The 20,769-nt window shown below is 37.9% G+C and overlaps 1 protein-coding gene across 1 annotated transcript; it reads left to right on the forward strand.

The window, feature by feature from the left end:
- The first annotated feature begins 3,366 nt into the window (after positions 1-3,366).
- On the forward strand, positions 3,367-4,383 carry LOC133099541 (E3 ubiquitin-protein ligase RNF113A-like). Its single transcript, XM_061203267.1, has one exon. It carries the CDS (start codon positions 3,385-3,387, stop codon positions 4,381-4,383), a length of 999 nt encoding a protein of 332 aa, XP_061059250.1. The 5' UTR covers positions 3,367-3,384.
- The last annotated feature ends 16,386 nt before the right edge of the window (positions 4,384-20,769 follow it).

The raw sequence follows: 20,769 nt of genomic DNA on the forward strand, positions 1-20,769 counted from the left end.
TCCTTCTTGTTCTTAGAGTGCTCTGGTTGTAAGCAACAGACACCAGCAGAAACTTAAGCAGGAAATGAATTTATTGGAAAGGTAGGAAGTAGCTCACACAATCAAAGACTGTTAAAAAAATAATTACATTGGGACTCCCCTGGTGGCGCAGTGGATAAGACTCCACACTCCCAATGCAAGGGGCCTGGGTTCGATGCCTGATCAGGGAACTAGATCCCACATGCATGCCAAAACTAAGAGTTTGCATGCTGCAACTAAGGAGCTGGTGAGCTGCAACTAAGGAGCCCAAGAGCCACAACTAAGGAGCCCGCATGCCGCAACTAAGACCTGGTGCAACCAAATAAATAAATTAATTTAAAAAATAATAATTACTTTAAAGACACAGCTGGAAAATAACAGAAGCCAAGGAAGCCTAAGCAATTAAGATGGTAGGAAATGATGGGCAGTCTATTCTGGAAAAAGGATCATCCTCAGCTTTTTGTTTTGTTTTGTTTTGTTTTGTTTTGCTGGAGAGTCACTCCTAGGTTGGGACATGTGCCCACTCCTAACTAGGGGACGGCAGAGTGTTTGGGTACAAGGAGGCAACAGAAATTTCTCCAAAGAAAATCAGGACACAATTTACACAATAATGGTGGGCAGGTAACACAACTGAAATCCACTTCATTTAAGGACCACTTCAATGTTTCTTCCTCTGCCAGTTAGTAGCCACAGACTCTTAAGTAGGCTATTTATAGTATCTGTGTCTCAGTTTATTAATCTTGAGATAGTATAAGTATCTGCCTCATAGGTTAGTGGTGAAGATTAAATTAATGAATATATGTAACCCACTGAGCAAAGTGTTAGCACATAGTGTTAGCTAATATTATTTTTTAGTAAAATTTTCCATAACCTCCCTAGTCTCTGCCAGTTCAGTCCATTATATTCTCCCATCCCATCTTGTATTTCTCCTTCGAGCACTTATCATAAGTAAACTTGCAGAATTACTTCTATAATTTTTACTTAAATGTGTGTATCCCACTAACATCATAAGGGCAGAAGAAACATTTATCTTTTTCACCTTGTATTCTCAATGCATAGTGCATAGCATAGTGTATTAGGCTGACTAATAGCTCCCAAAGATAACCAGGTCCTAATCCCTGGAAGCTGTGAATATTACCTTATATGGCAAAAGCAACTCCAAAGATGTGATTAAGTTAAGGATCTTGAGATGGGAAGATTATCTTGGATATATGGGTGGGCCCTAAGTATAATCACAAATGTCCTTATAAGAGGAAGGCAAGGGGATATTTGACTACAGAATATGAGAAGGCAATGTGACATCAAAAGCAAGAGGTTGGAATAATGCAAGGAAGGGCTCACAAGCCAAGGAATGCAGGCAGCTTTCAGAAGCTAGAAAAGATGAGGAAACACATTCTCTAGAGCTTCCAGAAGGAACCAGCCCTGCCAGCACCTTGACTTTAGCCCAGTGAAACTGATTCTGGACTTCTGGCTTCCAGAAATATAAGAGAATAAATTTATATTGCTTTAAGCCACCAAGTGTGTGGTAATTTGTTGTGGTAGCCATAGGAACTAACACTCAGACACTCAAAAAATATTTATTGCAAAATAAATGAGACTTAGAAAATGAACAAAAAAAGTATCAATCAAAGCCAGCATAGAAGCTGATGTACAAGACTAATCTTCATGACAAACATAAGACTGAACAACTTATTTTGTTCCACACATCTAAAATTTCATTATAGGTACATCAGTTAAATACTGAATATCCTTGTACTTGTCAAGGTTTTTAGTTGAAAATTGAAGAAGTTATCATTGACTGGGAATGATAGGGGCCAGGAATTTATTCAAAGGGTAGCATACGTCTCAGACTCACCAGGATGATTGAAGAACCAGGTTCAAGGCCAGCCATGTATGGTGTGCATTGCAACACAGCAGCCCTGTTGAAGATCTGCAGCCAGGAGCAACATACAAAACATGCCACATCATTGGTCTGGGGAAGATACCATTGGCTCTGTCACCAAACACAGCACTGTATTACCAAGCACTGACTGCCACCATTATTACTGCAGTTTCCAATCTTCCTGTAGCACTGCAGCCAGAGAGTTCCTCAAGAGTCCTAAATTGCAATAAAGGCTAGGAAAGTAAGGACTGGGCATTTTCAGCTTCTGTAGTAGGAGGCATCTCAACGTCTCAACAAGATTCAGAATGGGAACAAGGGAGATTCCCCAAACATAAGAAGAAATGGGTCAGGTGATGGGTAACCATAAGGGAAAGATAAATACGTACTACAGTCTCATATCCAAAGCTTACAGTGAACTGATTTTCAAGCATCAGACTTGAACATGAATTCACAAAACCAGAATGTGCAGTCATGCATCTAACGACCTCCTGTGTTCAATCACTTCTAAATTCAAATTAAAGCAGGTAACAGAATACAGAAGATATTGAGGTTAAATATGTCAATCTCTAATTTGATCATTAAATGAAATGAAAATGCCTTAAGGAATTTTTAAAGACTGATTTCCTTGGTCAGATCACCAAATGGCATGAAGAAATGCCTGGTTTAATCTCTCTATCACATTGTCCCATTAGATTTAATTAAAGCCGTATCAACTACCTGTCAAAAAAATAAGTAATACCTTATTTGGGGCAACCAAATAACTAGAGTTTGGGGTAAATATTAGATGTCATTATAATAAAGGGAGAATAAAAATCCCAGACCTTAGATTATCAGAGTCTACCACTTAAAATAGTCATACAACTAGTATTTTGCCTTCTTCTGTATCAGGCAATGTGCTAAGCACTGGGATTCTTTTTTTTTTTTAATGATTAAGGAGGAACCCCTGAAAGAATTTATATTCTGCAGAGGAGTTAAGGAATAAAGACATGTAAATAAACTAATTATAATAATAATAAGTTGTAACAGGTGATCTAACAGATGTGCTATGGGTTGAATTGCCCACCCCCCCCCCAAATTTATATGTTGAAGCCCTAGCTCCCATTACTTCCGAATGTGACCTGATTTGGAAATGGGATCATTGCTGATGTAATTAGTTAAGATGAGATCAAAATGGAGTAGGATGGGTCCCTAATTCAATATGACTGTTGTCCTGATAAAAATAACACCATGTGAAAAGACAGACAAACACACAGGGAGAAAGCCATGTGAACATTGGAGTTATGCTACCACAAGTCAAAGAACTATGGCCATTCGTGCTCCCGCAGTGTCCATGGACACTCCTTTTTCCGCAACCGATTTTGCACCCACTCGCGGCAGAGCGCACTACGTCCAGTGACGTGAAGAAGCCCCTCGCCACCCAGCAGGCCACGGCCGTTTGGGAGCCCGAGACTCTTAAAACGGCAGAGCAACTTTTTCCAGGAAGGATGACAGACCAGATGTGCACCTTTCTTTTCAAAAAGCCTGGGCGAAAAGGGTCTACAGGTCTCAGAAAGCGCCCGATCTGCCACCAAGAGTCCGGAGACAGCAGCAGCAGTGACGAAGGCAGCACTGTGGTTAACCCGGAAAAGAAGCGGGCGACCCACAATCCGATGATACAGAAGACCCCTGGCAGTGGTAAACAGAAGACAGCTTACGGTGACCAGAGTAGCCAGGAGGAGGAGAACGAGCCCGAGAGTCTCGGCGTGGTCTATAAGTCCACTCGCTCAGGGAAACCCCTGGGGCCAGATGATATGGGGGCGACTGCTGTCTATGAGCTAGACACAGAGAAGGAGCGTGACGCACAAGCCATCTTTGAGCGCAGCCAGAAGATCCAGGAGGAGCTGAGGGGCAAGGAAGATGACAAGATCTATCGGGGAATCAATAATTATCAGAAGTACATGAAGCCCAAGGATACATCTATGGGCAATGCTTCCTGCAAGATGGTGAGGAAAGGCCCCATCCGAGCTCCCGAGCATCTGCGTGCCACCGTGCGCTGGGATTACCAGCCCGACATTTGTAAGGACTACAAGGAGACGGGCTTTTGCGGCTTTGGAGACAGCTGCAAATTCCTCCATGACCGTTCAGATTACAAACATGGGTGGCAGATCGAACGTGAGCTTGACGAGGGTCGCTATGGTGTCCATGAGGATGAAAACTATGAAGTGGGAAGCGATGAGGAGGAAATACCGTTCAAGTGTTTCATCTGTCGCCAGACCTTCCAAAACCCAGTTGTCACCAAGTGCAGGCATTATTTCTGCGAGAGCTGTGCGCTGCAGCATTTCTGCACCACCCCGCGCTGCTATGTCTGTGACCAGCAGACCAATGGCATCTTCAATCCAGCGAAAGAATTGATTGCTAAACTAAAGAAGCATAGAGCTGCAGAAGAGGGTGGTGCTTCTGATTTCCCAGAAGACCCCGATGAGGGTCCAATTCCCATTACTTAATTTTCCCATTATTCTCAAATCTCAAAATAAATGTTGTTTTTTGGGGGAAAAAAACCACAAGTCCTTCCCTAGTACCTTCAGAGAGGGCATGGCCCTGTCAGCACCTTAATCTGTCTTCTAGCCTACAGAACTGTGAGATAATAAATTTCTATTGTTCTGGGCCACTCAGTTGTTGGTATTTTGTTATGACAGTCCTGAATCCACTGAAGTTGAAGCATAGAAAATCAATATACAAAAATCAGTCACATTTTTATACACTAACAATGAACTATCAGAAAGAGACATTAAACCAACAATCCCATTTGAAATACGATCAATAGAATAAAATACTTAGGAATAAATTCAACCAAAATGGTGAAAGGTCTGTACACTGAAAACAATAAGACATTAATAAAAGTAGTTGAAGATGACACAAATAAGTGGAAAGATATTCCATGCTCAAGGATCAGAAGAATAATTATTGTTAAAACCTCCATACCACCTAAAGTGATCCACAGATTCTATGCAATCCCTATCAAGTTTCCAATGGCATTTTTCACAGAATAGAATTAACAAATCTAAAATTTGTATGGAACCACAGAAGAACCCAAATAGGCAAAGCAATCTTAAGAAAGAAGAACAAAGCTGGAGGCATTGCATGTCCTGATTTCAAACTATAGTACAAAGCTATAGTAATCAAAACAGTATGGTATTGGCATAAGAACAGACACAAAAATCAGTGGAACAGAATAGAAACCCCAGAAATAAACCCATGCATATATGGTTAATTAATTTACACCAAAAGAGCCAAGAATATACAATGGAAAATGATAGTCTTTGCAATAAATGGTGCTGGAAGACTGAATAGCTACATGCAAAAGAATGAAATTGGACCCCTATCTTACCATACACAAAAATCAACTCAAAATGGATTAAAGACTTAAGCATTAAAGACCTGAAATCATAAAACTCCTAGAAGAAAACATAGGGGGAAAGTTTTTTGACATTAATTTTGATGATGATTTCTTAGATATGACACCAAAAGCACATGCAACAAAATCAGAAGTAGATAAATGGACTACATCAAACTAAAAAGTTTCTTCACAGCAAAGGAATCAACCAACAAAATAAAAAGATAACCTACTAAATGGGAGAAAATATATCTAAAAAGGGTTAATATCCAAAATACATAAGGAACTCAAACTACTCAATAGCAAAGAAAACAATTTGATTTAAAAATGGGTAAAGGAACTGAATAGATATGACAAACAACTGACCAACAGGTATATGAAAAAGTGCTCAGTACCACTAATCATCAGGAAAATACAAATCAAGACCACAATGAGACACACCTCACACCTGTTGGAATAGCTATTATGAAAGACAAGAGATAAGTGTTGGGAGGGTGTGGAGAAAAGGGAAGTCTTGTACACTGTTAGTGGGAATGTAACTTGACACAGCCTTTATTACTATTGTTACAAATAAAGAAGGCAGAAGGAAACTTTTGGAGGTGATGGACATGTTTATGGCATATATTGTGATGGTGGTTTCATGGATGTATATCTCCAAACTCATCAAATTGTGTATATTAAATATGTAAAAATTTTTTACATCAATCATACTTCAATAAGGGGTTTAAAAAATATAATCTGAAGATATAACTCACTCCACCATCCTCAACAAATAAGCAGAAATGATACAATAATTACTAACATAGGACCACACAAAATGCAAAATGTAGACTTAGTGCAGCTTTAATAATTACAAATTAGGCATTCTTGTTGAGAGACTACATTCTCAAACTAAATCATGAAGGACATTTTTGTAATTTGGAAAATTTATAGCTAATGATGTAGAGTTCCCAAAACACATTCTAAGTTACAAAATATCTAGCACAAATGTCTACATGGTTCATTCATTAATTCCACAAATATTTGAGAGAAGCTTTGTGTTAGGCACTGACCATGACAATAGATAAAGCTTTGCATAAAAATATTGTCAAGTAAGAAAGATATATTAGCTATACGATAAATGGAAACATTTATGCATTTAGACTGCTAGGCAACTACTTCTTTTTTTTTACATTAAAGAGTTAGTTCATACCCAAATTAATCTATAAATCCAAATACAGTGCTAATCAAAATCATAACATAGTTCTTTACAGAACTTATATGTCAATTCTAAAATTCATATGCAAGACTAAAGGGTCAAGGATAATCATATTTATTCTGGGAGAAAGGATGGGAGACTTACTAGATCTTAGGATATATAAAGCCATAGTAATGAAGACAGTACTGTTTTGCTTCAAAGAGGACCAATATACTAAGGAAACAAAAATATTAGAAACAGAGCTATACACATATGGAAATGTGATATAAGACAAAACTGGTATTTCAGATTCCTGGGAAAAGAATAGACATTCCATAAATTGTGTTGGAACAACTGGCTTTCTATATAAAATAAATTATATCCCCTTATCACATCATATATGAATTTTTATAAGTTCCAGATGGATGAGAGACCTTAATGTAAAAAGCAAACTTTTACAGCTATTAAGGAAAATACATGCTTCTATGACTTTATGGAAGTATTTCTTTGGTTATACATAAACTTGACCACATCAAAATTAAAACTTCTGTAAGACCAAAGCCACAATAAACAAAATTAAAAGTCAACCCACAGTTTGGGTATAGATCTTTGCAGCATATGTAACAAAGAATTAATTATATGAAAGGATGATGTTAGGAAAACCAAGACTTGGCTGAGAAAAACAGATCCAAGAAACACACATGCAAGATCAGAAACCTCCAGCTGTCACTCCCTTCAGAGCTTGCAGAGAGATGCAGTTTCAACAAAACTGACACTACCTTTCCCCTAAACCTCTGATTTATATGTGGATGAAAGGAAGTTATAAGTTGTCTTTTGTTTGTAAATAGAGGCTATTTTTCCTTCTTTCCCCTCTCTCTAAGGGAAAGGAAGGAGGGGCTTCCTCTCCCCCAAACCAAGGGAACACTCAAGACAATGATTGGTAAAGTTTGACGATGGCTGCAAGAAGGTCATATTGATATTTTGCTTCTGGTAGGATGTTTACTTAGCCACTGAACTCGATGATCTTCCTTGCACTAGTGGAGTAGGAGAAGAGACGATTGGGAGTGATGGCACGGTGGGAGCCCACAGGACAAAAGAAGGAAGGTCAGGACTCCTGGATCCCAAACCTGCATTACAGTTTCCTCAGATTTGGGGCTACAGTCTTGCCGGTGATGGTTACATCATAAAGCAAACAGGCACTCAGTTCAAAGAAATATTCTGTAAAGCTGTCAATTGAGGATCAGTGGAAGATATAGCCAATCATGAAAGGAACCCAAAATGCCTTCAGAGGCTGCTTGAGAGGAGACCATCATCAGCTGAATCTGTGGGAACCATTATCTTGCCCTATGGAATCCATAGACATCAATCTCAAACACCATTTAAGGCCAACCAAGGAAAGAACTAAGCCTCAACACTTTAGGAGCATGAAGCAGGGCAGAATCTGCCTCACATCAATCCTGCCTGTCCAACATCCCATGTGTGTTGAGATTACACGTGTCCCATACGCACCCACACATACTGCTCCAAACTCCTACCCCTGCAAGTCCCACCTATTTAGGAGGGAGATCTAGAGGATTTTTTTTTTTTTTTGGCTGCGTTGCTGCGTGCTCTTTCTCTAGTTGCGGCGAGCAGGGGCTACTCTTCATTGTGGTGCACGGGCTTCTCATCGCGTTGGCTTCTCTTGTTGTGGAGCATGGGCTCTAGGCACGTGGGCTTCAGTAGTTGTAGCACGCAGGCTCAGTAGTTGTGGTTCATGGGCTCTAGAGCGCAGGCTCAGTAGTTGTGGCACACGGGCTTAGTTGTTCCACGACATGTGGGATCTTCCAGGACCAGGGCTCGAACCCGTGTCTCCTGCATTGGCAGGCAGATTCTTAACCACTGTGTCACCAGGGACGTTCCTAGAGAATTTTTTAATCAAATAAGAGACTTTGATTTTAAAACACTCAGGAATAAATCTTAGAAAATACTAAGAGTCTGTTCTAATAATGGAATGCGGCTGAAAAGTAATGCAGATGCTGAGATATTGTCCTAGTGGAAAACGAGGCTTCAACATAGTACAATTGGTAGCAGTTGACGAAGAAAGTAAAAGCATTTGAGTTTATACCTTGATGAGTCAAGTTTCCTCACAAAAATACTAGAAACGTGTATCCATAGTATATAAAGAATACTTTCTAATTAATACAAGAAAAGAATGTCCACGAGAAAAATGGGTATTTTCATTATCTAAACTTAGTGGCTCAAAACTAGTCATCATTTCTTTGCTTTTGAGTCTGTGATTTTGGCAGGGCCCCAGTGGAAACAGCTTGTCTCTACTCCATGTGACATTTGCCATGGCTGGAAAGTCAAAGGTGACTTCTTCACACATATGTCTGGCACTTCAGCTAGGATGGCTGGAACAGCAGGGAGACTAGAGGGACATCTCTCTCTCCTCATGGCCTCTCCACGTAGCTAGATTGGACTTCCTCATAGCATGGCAGTCTCAGAGTAGTTGGATCTCTTACATAGTAGCTGGCTTCTTCCAAAGAGCAAAAGTAGAGCTTGCCTTGTTTTCTTAGGCCCAGACTGGCACCATGTCAATTCTGCCACATTCTATGAGTCATGCAAGAGAAAGGTGCCCTCATTGTCCCAAGACATAAAGATGTTCATCACAGCATTGTTTGCAGTATCAAAATACTGGAAACAACCCAAATGCCTAATCAGTAATGTTTAGATGAATAAAATATGTTATATTCATATAGTGAAGCAGAAGAAAATTAATAAATGGGATCAATATGCATCAACAAGACTAGATCTAAAAACAATGTTGAGTGAGAAAAGATTGTTAAGAAATCATACACTATGAAACAAATGATGTAATTTTTTAAAAACACAAACTAGAACTACATATCTTTGTATATATATAGTGAAAGTATTAAATCATGGACTGTAAGGACACACACCAAAATCAAGACGGTAATTGCCTCCAGGGAAGAAGAGAAAAGCAGTGTTCTGAGAAAGGACAAAGTAGAATTCAACTTTATTTGTAATGTTTCAACCATTTTATTTTTTAAATCTGGTGGAAATATGATGACATTTAAACATTTTTGATGGCTTTTTACTATATTAGTCTGGAATATTCTGAAGCTTAAATCCTCTTCAAATTAAAAAAAAAAAATTGAGTTAGCATGTATTAAAATTGCTAATCTAGGTGGTAGGTCCAAGACACTTAATTTGGATACTTTAGTCAAAAGCTATGAAGGGTCTGAGATTTTATTCTATTTATAAGCTAACAATGTAGCCTGCCACAGTTTCACGTATGCTAACAGAACACATGAGATTCCTGGGTCAGAAATAAAAGACTTATTACTCATGATAATAAAAGTAGCCAGAGTATCAGCACTTGTGCCAGCTCCCAAAATCCTAGTTCCCATAAGACAATAAAAAGAAGGTTGTATTATAGGAGATTAACACTGACTTACAGAGTCCTAATTTTCTGTAATGTGCAGAAGACCGCTTGGCCCATGCTCTATATACTATCTCTATGCTCCAAGTCTGTAGGCAAATCTGTCCCTTGCTCCAGAAGGAGACATTAGAGCTATCTTCCAAGGCTGATTGCTATACAGTAAGTCCTCTACATGTGAACCTTCAAGTTGCAAACTTTCAAAGATGCGAACGTACATTCCATCAACGTCAGGCATGAGTGAAATTGCAGTTTGCCCTCCGTCCCTTATTGCTGATGATCCTTCAGCTCTACCATCTCCCACCTCCTCTCCCACCTCCAGTCAGTAACTCTTCTTGCCTGTTCACTCGATGCCAGCTCCTGTACACCAGCTGTTGTACTGTACTACTGTGCTTTTCAATGTACTGTATTGTAAGATTTAAAATGTTTTATTTATTTTTTGTGTTTGTTTTTTATGTATTATTTGTGTTAAAATATTATAAGCCTATTACAGTACAGTACCATATAGCAGATTGTGTAGTTGGGTACCTAGGTTAACCCTGTTGGACTTACAAACAAAGTGGACTTATGAACGCGTTCTCGGAAAGGAACTTGTTTGTATGTGGGGGACTTACTGTACAAGCATCCTTGAAAAGATAGTCCAGGACAAAGGTAGCCAATGCTTTTGCTCATAAAATTTTCAGAAATGCAAGTGACCTATGGAGAGTTGTCTCCTAACAGGAAACTTTCGATATGTGAAGAGGTACCCCAGTGTAATAGCAGTATCATAGGACTAATTATTATATGTGTTAGATAAAAATATGTACTTAAAGTTTTAAAATTTAATGTAGTACTTATCTTATTCTTACTATAAACCCCTATGTTGGGGGAGATCATTGAGAAGACGTGACTGCTGGCTGACTGGAGAGCTGGACCCAGGTAACTGGAAGCTCCTCCTCACCCCCTCCCCTGTCCTTGCAGTGTATGTTCTGCCCACTCTCTCTGCCTTGAGAGAACAAGATGTTGTTGAGATCGTCTGGACCAGATATGTGACTGAACCCAGTTAAGGCCTCTATATAAACTTTTAAGATGATGCCTGGCTGGTGCAGAGATCTACTTGTCTTGTGGACGCCCAAGACCAGCCTCGTAAGTAATTTCCCTTGCTTATTAAAACTTCCACCTACCAATCTGGAGTGGTCTGCCTCTTTTTTCAGTCTCTCCTTGCCCTCCACGTATGGGGGCCAGTTTGTGAACCAACTCTCTACAAGCTAAAAACTAAGGATTATGAAAAAAGCTAACTTGTAACAAAATAATAAAAACAACTTTGCACCTCAAGTACAGTGTTTCTTAAAACATTACGTGTCCTTTTAAAATTTTATGAGGAAAGAAAAAAGCAACTACATAAGGCCAGAATATTTAAAGGTATTCTAACCCATAAATATATTATACTATAAACAAGGTGCCATAGCAATAAAATGAGCTATAGATATGCTTTAGAATTAACTTCAGTACACATTATGATGCATAATAGCTGCTGGAGTCTTTAAACAACTTATAATGCATGTTTTACTTCTTTATGTTAGTACGGAAAAATTCAAAATGCCATACAAAGTTTTTTTAAGGCCTACATTGAAATTCCAAGAAAGCAACCTGAATTCTAACATAAAGATAATGATAATCGATAGTTATATGAAACTTTTCAGTCTATAAAACACATAAAACATTTTTTACATGCAAAATACTAAAATGCTAATTCCCAAACGACTTAGAAGCAAAAAATTATTCAGACATATATTATTTCCCTATCTAACTACTAAGGGCTTTTTAGTACACAGTGGGTACTGGTTAAAATATAATTATTATAGTACCCAAGCACTGGACAGGAGTTTGAGACAGTGTGAAAAACACAAGTTTTAAAGTCCAGCTTTGCCAGATTTGAATCCCAACTCTGCCACTTTATAGCTTTACAATGTTTAGCAAGTCACAATTTCCATAATCCTCAGTTTCCTCAACAGCAAAATGAAGAGAATAATATCTAAGTTATATTTCAAATGGCTAGCTCTATGTCTGGCACATAATGAGTCTCAATATCAGTTCTTTAAGTTCTAAAGTATTTCTACTTCGTATTTAATAATACTAGTAAGTAGATTAAAAAGTACAGGTCAGTGTGGCTTTGAATTGCAATTTATTACATGCCAGTAATCTTACTCCATAATTGTAAATCATCCAAGGAGGGGCATCGTCGATTGATTCTTATTAGGGGAAACATTTAAATGTTCTATCTCTTACTTAAGTCCCAGGAGAAACACTTACCTTCTTTAAGTTAAGCCATTCTATCAAACAGCCAACAAATAGAAAGAAAGCATGCTGCATTAATTTTTCTATAAGTAATAAGACAAAAAACCAGGAAGAACTCCAGGCCAGAACTCAGCACAGGTAAGTTAAAGTTCCACTTATTCTTCTAATTAGTTGTGTAGTCTTAGGAAAAATATACTTTCTACTCTCTGAGCCTCAGTTTATCTGTCAAAGAAAGTTTCATTTATTCTAATACTCATGGATTTTTTGGTCAGGCTCATGAGTTTCTAAAAAATGAATCAGGGACTACCATGCCTGTGAATGACACTATTAGATTCCTTTCCTGCCACCACTGGCCCTTCTGCTCCACAGTCTTCCCAGATTTAAAAAAAGAAGGAAGAGAGGAAGAAAGGGAGAATGGAAGGAAGGGAAGAAGGGTGGGAGAAAAGAAGGAAGAAAGGAAAGGGGGGGAGGCAGAAAAAACCCTATTTTGTTCAGGCATCAATCCACCCAGCTCCAAAAGACAAATCATGATTTTTCTGAGCAAATCATGACAATTCTCATCCCCTTTGCACAATATTCTCTTTTCTAGCCTCTCTTGAAACTAGGAGTGTCTACGTCATCCAGTTCTGGTAAATAAGGCATAAGAGATCATCAAGTGAGCTTCTGTAAGAAATTTTCTTCACTCACAAGGAGACCTTTTCCCCACATACTCCCCTCTTTCCTGCTTGGAATGCTAGAGACACAGTACCTGGAACTGTGGCAGCCATATCGTGGCCATGAGCTCACAAACACAAGGTTGATGAATCAATTCCACTCAGGATGATGGAAAAATCTTGGGCCTTTTATACTATCATTGAGCCACTGGATATTACTTCAAAACTTTTTACTAAATAAATAATATACATCATTATGATTTAAGCTTCTATTACTTGGGGTATTTGTTACTGACAGCTAATTGCATTCCTGACTGATACATTGCACTCATGGGAGTTTTCCACTGGTAGAGGAGGTAGGCAAATCATAGAAAAGTGCTGTAGAGTTAAATAATTACTATAATAGAGGTGCAGGTAATTAGTTTACCTAGCTGACATGTTGCTGCAAGGACAAAGAAGAAAAGATATGAAAATGCTGCTGAGAAAAATATGCAGTTCAATATAAAAGGTCATACTGATACTAAAATCTGAGTGGCATCATATATCCAGAAATACCAAAAGCCTACAAAAGAGTAATGTGATAATAATGATGATCACAGCTAACTGTTTCATTTAAAGAATATCTCACCTGACAGAATGGCCATCATCAGAAAATCTACAGACAATAAATGCTGGAGAGGGTGTGGAGAAAATGGAACCCTCTTACGCTGCTGGTAGGAATATAAATTGGTACAACCATTATGGAGAACACTATGGAGGTTGCTTAAAAAACTAAAAATAGAACTACCATATGACCCAGCAATCCCACTACTGGGCATATACCCTGAGAAAACCATAATTCAAAAAGACACATGTACCCCAACATTCACTGCAGCACTATTTACAATAGCCAGGTCATGGAAACAACCTAAATGTCCATTGACAGATGAATGGACAAAGAAGATGTGGTACATATATACAATGAAATATTACTCAGCCATAAAAAGAAATGAAATTGGGTCATTTGTAGAGCTGTCGATGGACCTAGAGTCTGTCATACAGAGTGAAGTAAGTCAGACAGAAAAAAACAAATATCATATATTAATGCACATGTGTGGAATCTAGAAAAATAGTACAGATGAACCTATATTCAGGGCAGGAATACAGATGCAAACATAGAGAATGGACGTGTGGACACGGTGGGGGAAAGGGAGGGTGAGATGAATTGGGAGATTAGGTTTGACATAAATACACTACCATGCGTAAGATAGACAGCTAGTGGGAAGATGCAGTATAGCACAGGGAGCTCAGTTGGTGCTCTGTGATGACCTAGATGGGTGGGATGGGGGATGGGAGGGAGGTCCAAGAGGGAGGGGATATATGTATACATATAGCTGATTCACTTTGTTGTACAGCAGAAACTAACACAACATTGTAAAGCAATTATACTCCAATAAAAATTATTTTTAATAAAAAAAATATAGAATATCTCTACCTATTTGTTACAACAAAAACAATAATGAGTTGAAGTTAAATGATCAGACTTTTTGAAAATGCTTCATAGAAATTATTTTCCCTCTATGATGGAGGATATTAACATTGATTTGTTTGGTGGAGTCTTTTTCAAAAATACATGCATTTAGTGGATATCTCTCCCTTCCCTTAAATGTTCCACTGTTACTATATTTGACAAATAGGGTTTAAGATAACTTTTACTCTTTTTTTTGTGGCAAGAACACTTACCATGAAATCTATCCTCTTAACAAATTTCATGTGTAACACATTATTGTTGACTATAAACATATATACAATGTTGTACAGCATATCTCTAAAGCTTAGTTATCTTTCTTAACTGAAAGTTTATGCCTGTTGATTAATAATTCCCCACTTCCCTCTCCCTCAGCCCCTGGTAATCACCATCCAGTCATTGATTTTGTGAGTTTTACATTTTAGATACTTCATTTAAGGGGAGTTATGTGGTACTTGTCTTTCTGTGTCTGACTTATTTCACTGAGTATAATGTTCTCAAGGTCCATCCGTGTTGTCCCATATTGCAGAATTTCCTTGCTTTTTTAAGGTTAAATAGTATTCCATTGTATGTATTTAGCGCATTTCTTTACCCATTCATCTTTTGATGAACATGTAGATTGTTTCCACATCTTGGCTAATATAAACAGTGCCGCAATGAACAAGGGAGTGCTAATATCTCTTTGAGATCCTGATTTCAATTCTTTTGTATATATACCCAGAAATGGGATTTCTGGATCAAATAGTAGCTCTATTTTTAATTTTTTTATGAACCTCCATACTGTATTTCATAGCAGCTGCACCATTTTGCATTCTCATAATCAGTGTGTAAATCTTCCAATTTTTCCATATCTTTGCCAACACTTGATCACAACTAACTCTAATGGAGTGATTCCCTTGACCCAAGGCTTTTTCTGAGGCACTATATATAATAATCATTTAATTTTCCAAACAGCCCCAAGAGATCATCATTATGACTATCTCCATTTTATGGTGGAGGGAAGTGATTTAACGGCAGCAAAAGTTGCACAGATAGTAGAGTAGCTGGTATTTGAATCAAGGTAATCTTCTGCTAGAATTAATGGATTCAACCACCACAATATTCTACCACTCTGCAAAGCTTTTTAAAAAAGTAATTGTCCTACTTATTTTTTAAAAAGGAGTAAGGGTTGACTTTTAATTGTAAGAATAGCCAAGTCCTTCAAGAGACAGTTAATATCAGAGCACAGTCCCCATTATGTGCTGATAAACTTGCTCTAGATAAAATGGTAAATAGGGATTCATTCTGTCTTTTACTAGGCAGGAATGAATCCACATTCCACACATTTCATAAAGGAGTAATTAACTATAAAAGAACTAATCAAATGCATATAAACCATGCTCCCTGCTCTTCCATGCTATCTGTGCAAAGTTTGTATCCTATTCTAAAAGTCACTGGCAGGGGGAGTAAAAATGGTGGACTAGGAAGATGCAGAATTCGTGTCTTGGCACAGCTAGGGCACCTACCAGGCACCGGTGGGGAACCACAGACACCTAAGGGGATGGGAGGAACCCCCAGGAGCTGGCTTGCGGGACCTTGGTTCCCAGGCTGGAGGTTGGACCCAAGCTCCTGTGGTGGGAGTTCCGAGTCCAAACCACTGGACTAACAGAGAACCTCAAACCCCAGGGAATATTAATTGGAGTGAGGCCTCTGGGAGGTCCTAATCTCAGCACCAAGACCTGGCTCTATCCAACTGTCTGCAAACTCCAGTGCTGGACACCTCAGGTCAAACAACCAGTAAGACAGGAATACAGCACCACCCATTAAAAAAAAAAATAATGAAACGACAAAAAAAATTTGTTACAGATGAAGCAGCAAGGTAAAAAACTGCAAGACCAAAAAATGAAGAAAAAATAGGCAACCTACCTGAAAAAGAATTCAGAGTAATGATAGTAAAGATGATCCAAAATCTCAGAAACAGAATGGACAAAACACAAGAAACATTTAACAAGGATCTAGAAGAACTAAAGAGCAAACAAACAGTGATGAACAACACAATAACTAAAATTAAAAATACTCTAGAAGGAATCAATAGCAGAATAACTGAGGCAGAAGAACGGATAAGTGACCGGGAAGATCAAATGGTGGAAATAACTGCCAGGGAGCAGAATAAAGAAAAAAGAATGAAAAGAATTGAGGGCAGTCTCAGAGACATCTGGGACAACATTAAATGCACCATCATTAGAATTATAGGGGTTCCAGAAGAAGAAGAGAAAAAGAAAGGGACTGAGAAAATATTTGAAGAGATTATAGTCAAAACTTCCTTAACATGGGAAAGGAAAGAGTCAATCAAGTCCAGGAAGCACAGAGAGTCCCATACAGGATAAACCCAAAGAGGAACACACCGAGACACATATGAATGAAACGATCAAAAATTAAATACAAAGAAAAAATATAAAAAGCAGCAAGGGAAAAGCAACAAATAACATAAAAGGGAATCCTCATGAGCATAACAGCTGATTTTTCAGCAGAAACTCTGCAAGCCAGAAGGGAGTGGCAGGACATATTGAAAGTGAAGAAAGGGAAAAACCTACAACGAAGATTACTCTACCCAGCAAGGATCTCATTTAGATTCAATGGAGAAATTAAAACATTTACAGATAAGCAAAAGTTAAGAGAATTCAGCACCACCAAACCAGCTTTACAACAAATGCTAAAGAAACTTCTCTAGGCAGGAAACACAAGAGAAGGAAAAGACCTACAATAACAAACCCAAAACAATTAAGAAAATGGCAATAGAAACATACATATAGATAACTACCTTAAATGTAAATGGATTAAATGCTCCAACCAAAAGACATAGACTGGCTGAATAGATACAAAAACAAGACCTGTACATATGTTGTCTACAAGAGACCCACTTCAGACCTAGGGACACATACAGACTGAAAGTGAGGGGATGGAAAAAGATATTCCATGACAATGGAAATCAGAAGAAAGCTGGAGTAGCAACCCTCATATCAGAAAAAATAGACTTTAACATAAAGCCTATTACAAGAGACAAAGAAGGACACTACATAATGATCAAGGGATCAATCCAAGAAGAAGAGATAACAATTGCAAATATTTATGCACCAAACATAGGAGCACCTCAATGCATAAGGCAAAGGTTAACAGCCATAAAAGGGGAAATCGACAGTAACACAATAATAGCAGGGGACTTTAACACCCCACTTTCACCAATGGACAGATCATCCAAAATGAAAATAAATAAGGAAACACAAGCTTTAAATGACACATGAAGCAAGATGGGCTTAATTGATATTTATAGGACATTCCATCCAAAAACAACAGAATACAATTTCTTCTCAAGTATTCAGGGGACATTCTCCAGGACAGATCATATCTTAGGTCACAAATGAAGCCTTGATAAATTTAAGAAAATTGAAATTGTATCAAGTATCTTTTCTGACCACAACTCTATGAGACTAGATATCGATTACGGGAAAAAAAACTGTAAAAAATAAAAACACATGGAGGCTAAACAATACGCTACTAAATAACCAAGAGATCACTGAAGAAATCAAGAGGAAATCAAAAAATACCTAGAAACAAATGACAATGAAAACGCAACAACCCAAAACCTATGGTATGAAGCAAAAGCAGTTCTAAGAGGGACGTTTAGAGCAATACAATCCTACCTCAAGAAACAAGAAAAATCTCAAATGAACAACCTAACCTTACACCTAAAGCAATTAGAGAAAGAAGAACAAAAAACCCCAACGTTAGCAGAAGGAAAGAAATCATACAGATCAGATCAGAAATAAATGGAAAAGAAATGAAGGAAACAATAGCAAAGATCAATAAAACTAAAAGCTGGTTCTTTGAGAAGATAAACAAAATTGATAGACCATTAGCCAGACTCTTCAACAAAAAAAGGGAGAAGACTCAAATCAACAGAATTACAAATGAAAAAGGAGAAGAAACAACTGACACTGCAGAAATACAAAGGATCATGCGTTACTACCCATAACTCTATGCCAATAAAATGGACAACCTGGAAGAAATGGACAAATTCTTAGAAAAGCACAACCTTCCAAGACTGAACCAAGAAGAAATAGAAAATATAAATTGACCAATCACAAGCACTGAAATTGAAACTGTGATTAAAAATCTTCAAACAAACAAAAGCCCAGGACCAGATGGCTTCATGGGCGAATTATATCAAACATTTAGAGAAGAGTTAACACCTATCCTTCTCAAACTCTTCCAAAATATAGCAGAGGGAGGAACACTCCCAAACTCATTCTACGAGGCCACCATCACCCTGATACCAAAACCAGACAAAGATGTCACAAAAAAAGAAAACTACAGGCCAATATCACTGATGAACATAGATGCAAAAATCCTCAACAAAATACTAGCAAACAGAATCCAACAGCACATTAAAAGGACCATACACCATGATCAAGTGGGGTTTATCCCAGGAATGCAAGGATTCTTCAATATACGCAAATCAATCAATGTGATACACCATATTAACAAATTGAAGGAGAAAAACCATATGATCATCTCAATAGATGCAGAGAAAGCTTTTGACAAAATTCATCACCCATTTATGATAAAAACCCTCCAGAAAGTAGGCATAGAGGGAACTTACCTCAACATAATAAAGGCCATATATGACAAACCCACAGCCAACATCGTCCTCAACGGTGAAAAACTGAAACCATTTCCACTAAGATCAGGAACAAGACAAGATTGCCCACTCTCACCACTATTATTCAACAAAGTTTTGGAAGTTTTAGCCACAGCAATCAGAGAAGAAAAAGAAATAAAAGGAATCCAAATCAGAAAAGAAGAAGTAAAGCTGTCACTGTTTGCAGATGACATGATACTATACATAGAGAATCCTAAAAATGCTACCAGAAAACTACTAGAGCTAATCAATGAATCTGGTAAAGTAGCAGGATACAAAATTAATGCAGCGAAATCTCTTGCATTCCTATACACTAATGATGAAAAATCTGAAAGTGAAATTAAGAAAACACTCCCATTTACCATTGAAACAAAAAGAATAAAATACCTAGGAATAAACCTACCTAAGGAGACAAAAGACCTGTATGCAGAAAATTATACGACACTGATGAAAGAAAATAAAGATGACACAAACATCTTTTGTATATATACAAAAGAGATATACCATGTTCTTGGATTGGAAGAATCAACATTGTGAAAATGACTATACTACCCAAAGCAATCTACAGATTCAGTGCAATCCCTATCAAACTACCGATGGCATTTTTCACAGAACTAGAACAAAAAATTTCATAATTTGTGTGGAAACACAAAAGACCCCGAATAGCCAAAGCAATCTTGAGAAAGAAAACCGGAGCTAGAGGAATCAGGCTCCCTGACTTCAGACTATACTACAAAGCTACAGTAATCAAGACAGTATGGTACTGACACAAAAACAGAAATATAGATCAATGGAACAGGATAGAAAGCCCAGAGATAAACCCACGCACATATGGTTACCTTATCTTTGATAAAAGAGGCAAGAATATAAGGTGGAGAAAAGACAGCCTCTTCAATAAGTGGTGCTGGGAAAACTGGACAGCTACATGTAAAACAATGAAATTAGAACATTCCATAACACCATACACAAAAATAAACTCAAAATGGATTAAAGACCTATATGTAAGGCCAGACACTATAAAACTCTTAGAGGAAAACATGGGCAGAACACTCTATGACATAAATCACAGCAAGATCCTTTTGGACCCACCTTCTAGAGAAATGGAAATAAAAACAAAAATAAACAAATGGGACCTAATGAAACTTAAAAGCTTTTGCACAGCAAAGGAAACCATAAACAATACGAAAAGACAACCCTCAGCATGGGAGAAAATATTTACAAATGAAGCAACTGACAAAGGATTAATCTCCAAAATTTACAAGCAGCTCATGCAGCTGAATATCATAAAAACAGACAACCCAATCCAAAAATGGACAGAAGACCTAAATAGACATTTCTCCAAAGAAGATATACAGATAGCCAACAAACACATGAAAGAATGCTCAGCATCACTAATCATTAGAGAAATGCAAATCAAAACTGCAATGTGGTTTCACCTCACACCAGTCAGAATGGCCATCAACAAAAAATCTACAAACAATAAATGCTGGAGACGGTGTGGAGAAAAGGGAACCCTCTTGCACTGTTGGTGGGAATGCAAATTGATACAGCCACTATGGAGAACAGTATGGAGGTTCCTTAAAAAACTAAAAATAGAACTACCATACAACCCAGCAATCCCACTACTGGGCATATACTCTGAGAAAACCATAATTCAAAAAGAGTCATGTACCACAATGTTCATTGCAGCTCTATTTACAATAGCCAGGACATGGAAGCAACCTAAGTGCCCATCGACAGATGAATGGATAAAGAAGATGTGACA

The sequence above is a fragment of the Eubalaena glacialis genome, chromosome 10 (genome assembly GCF_028564815.1).
Source record: "Eubalaena glacialis isolate mEubGla1 chromosome 10, mEubGla1.1.hap2.+ XY, whole genome shotgun sequence".
Lineage (NCBI taxonomy): Eukaryota > Metazoa > Chordata > Mammalia > Artiodactyla > Balaenidae > Eubalaena > Eubalaena glacialis.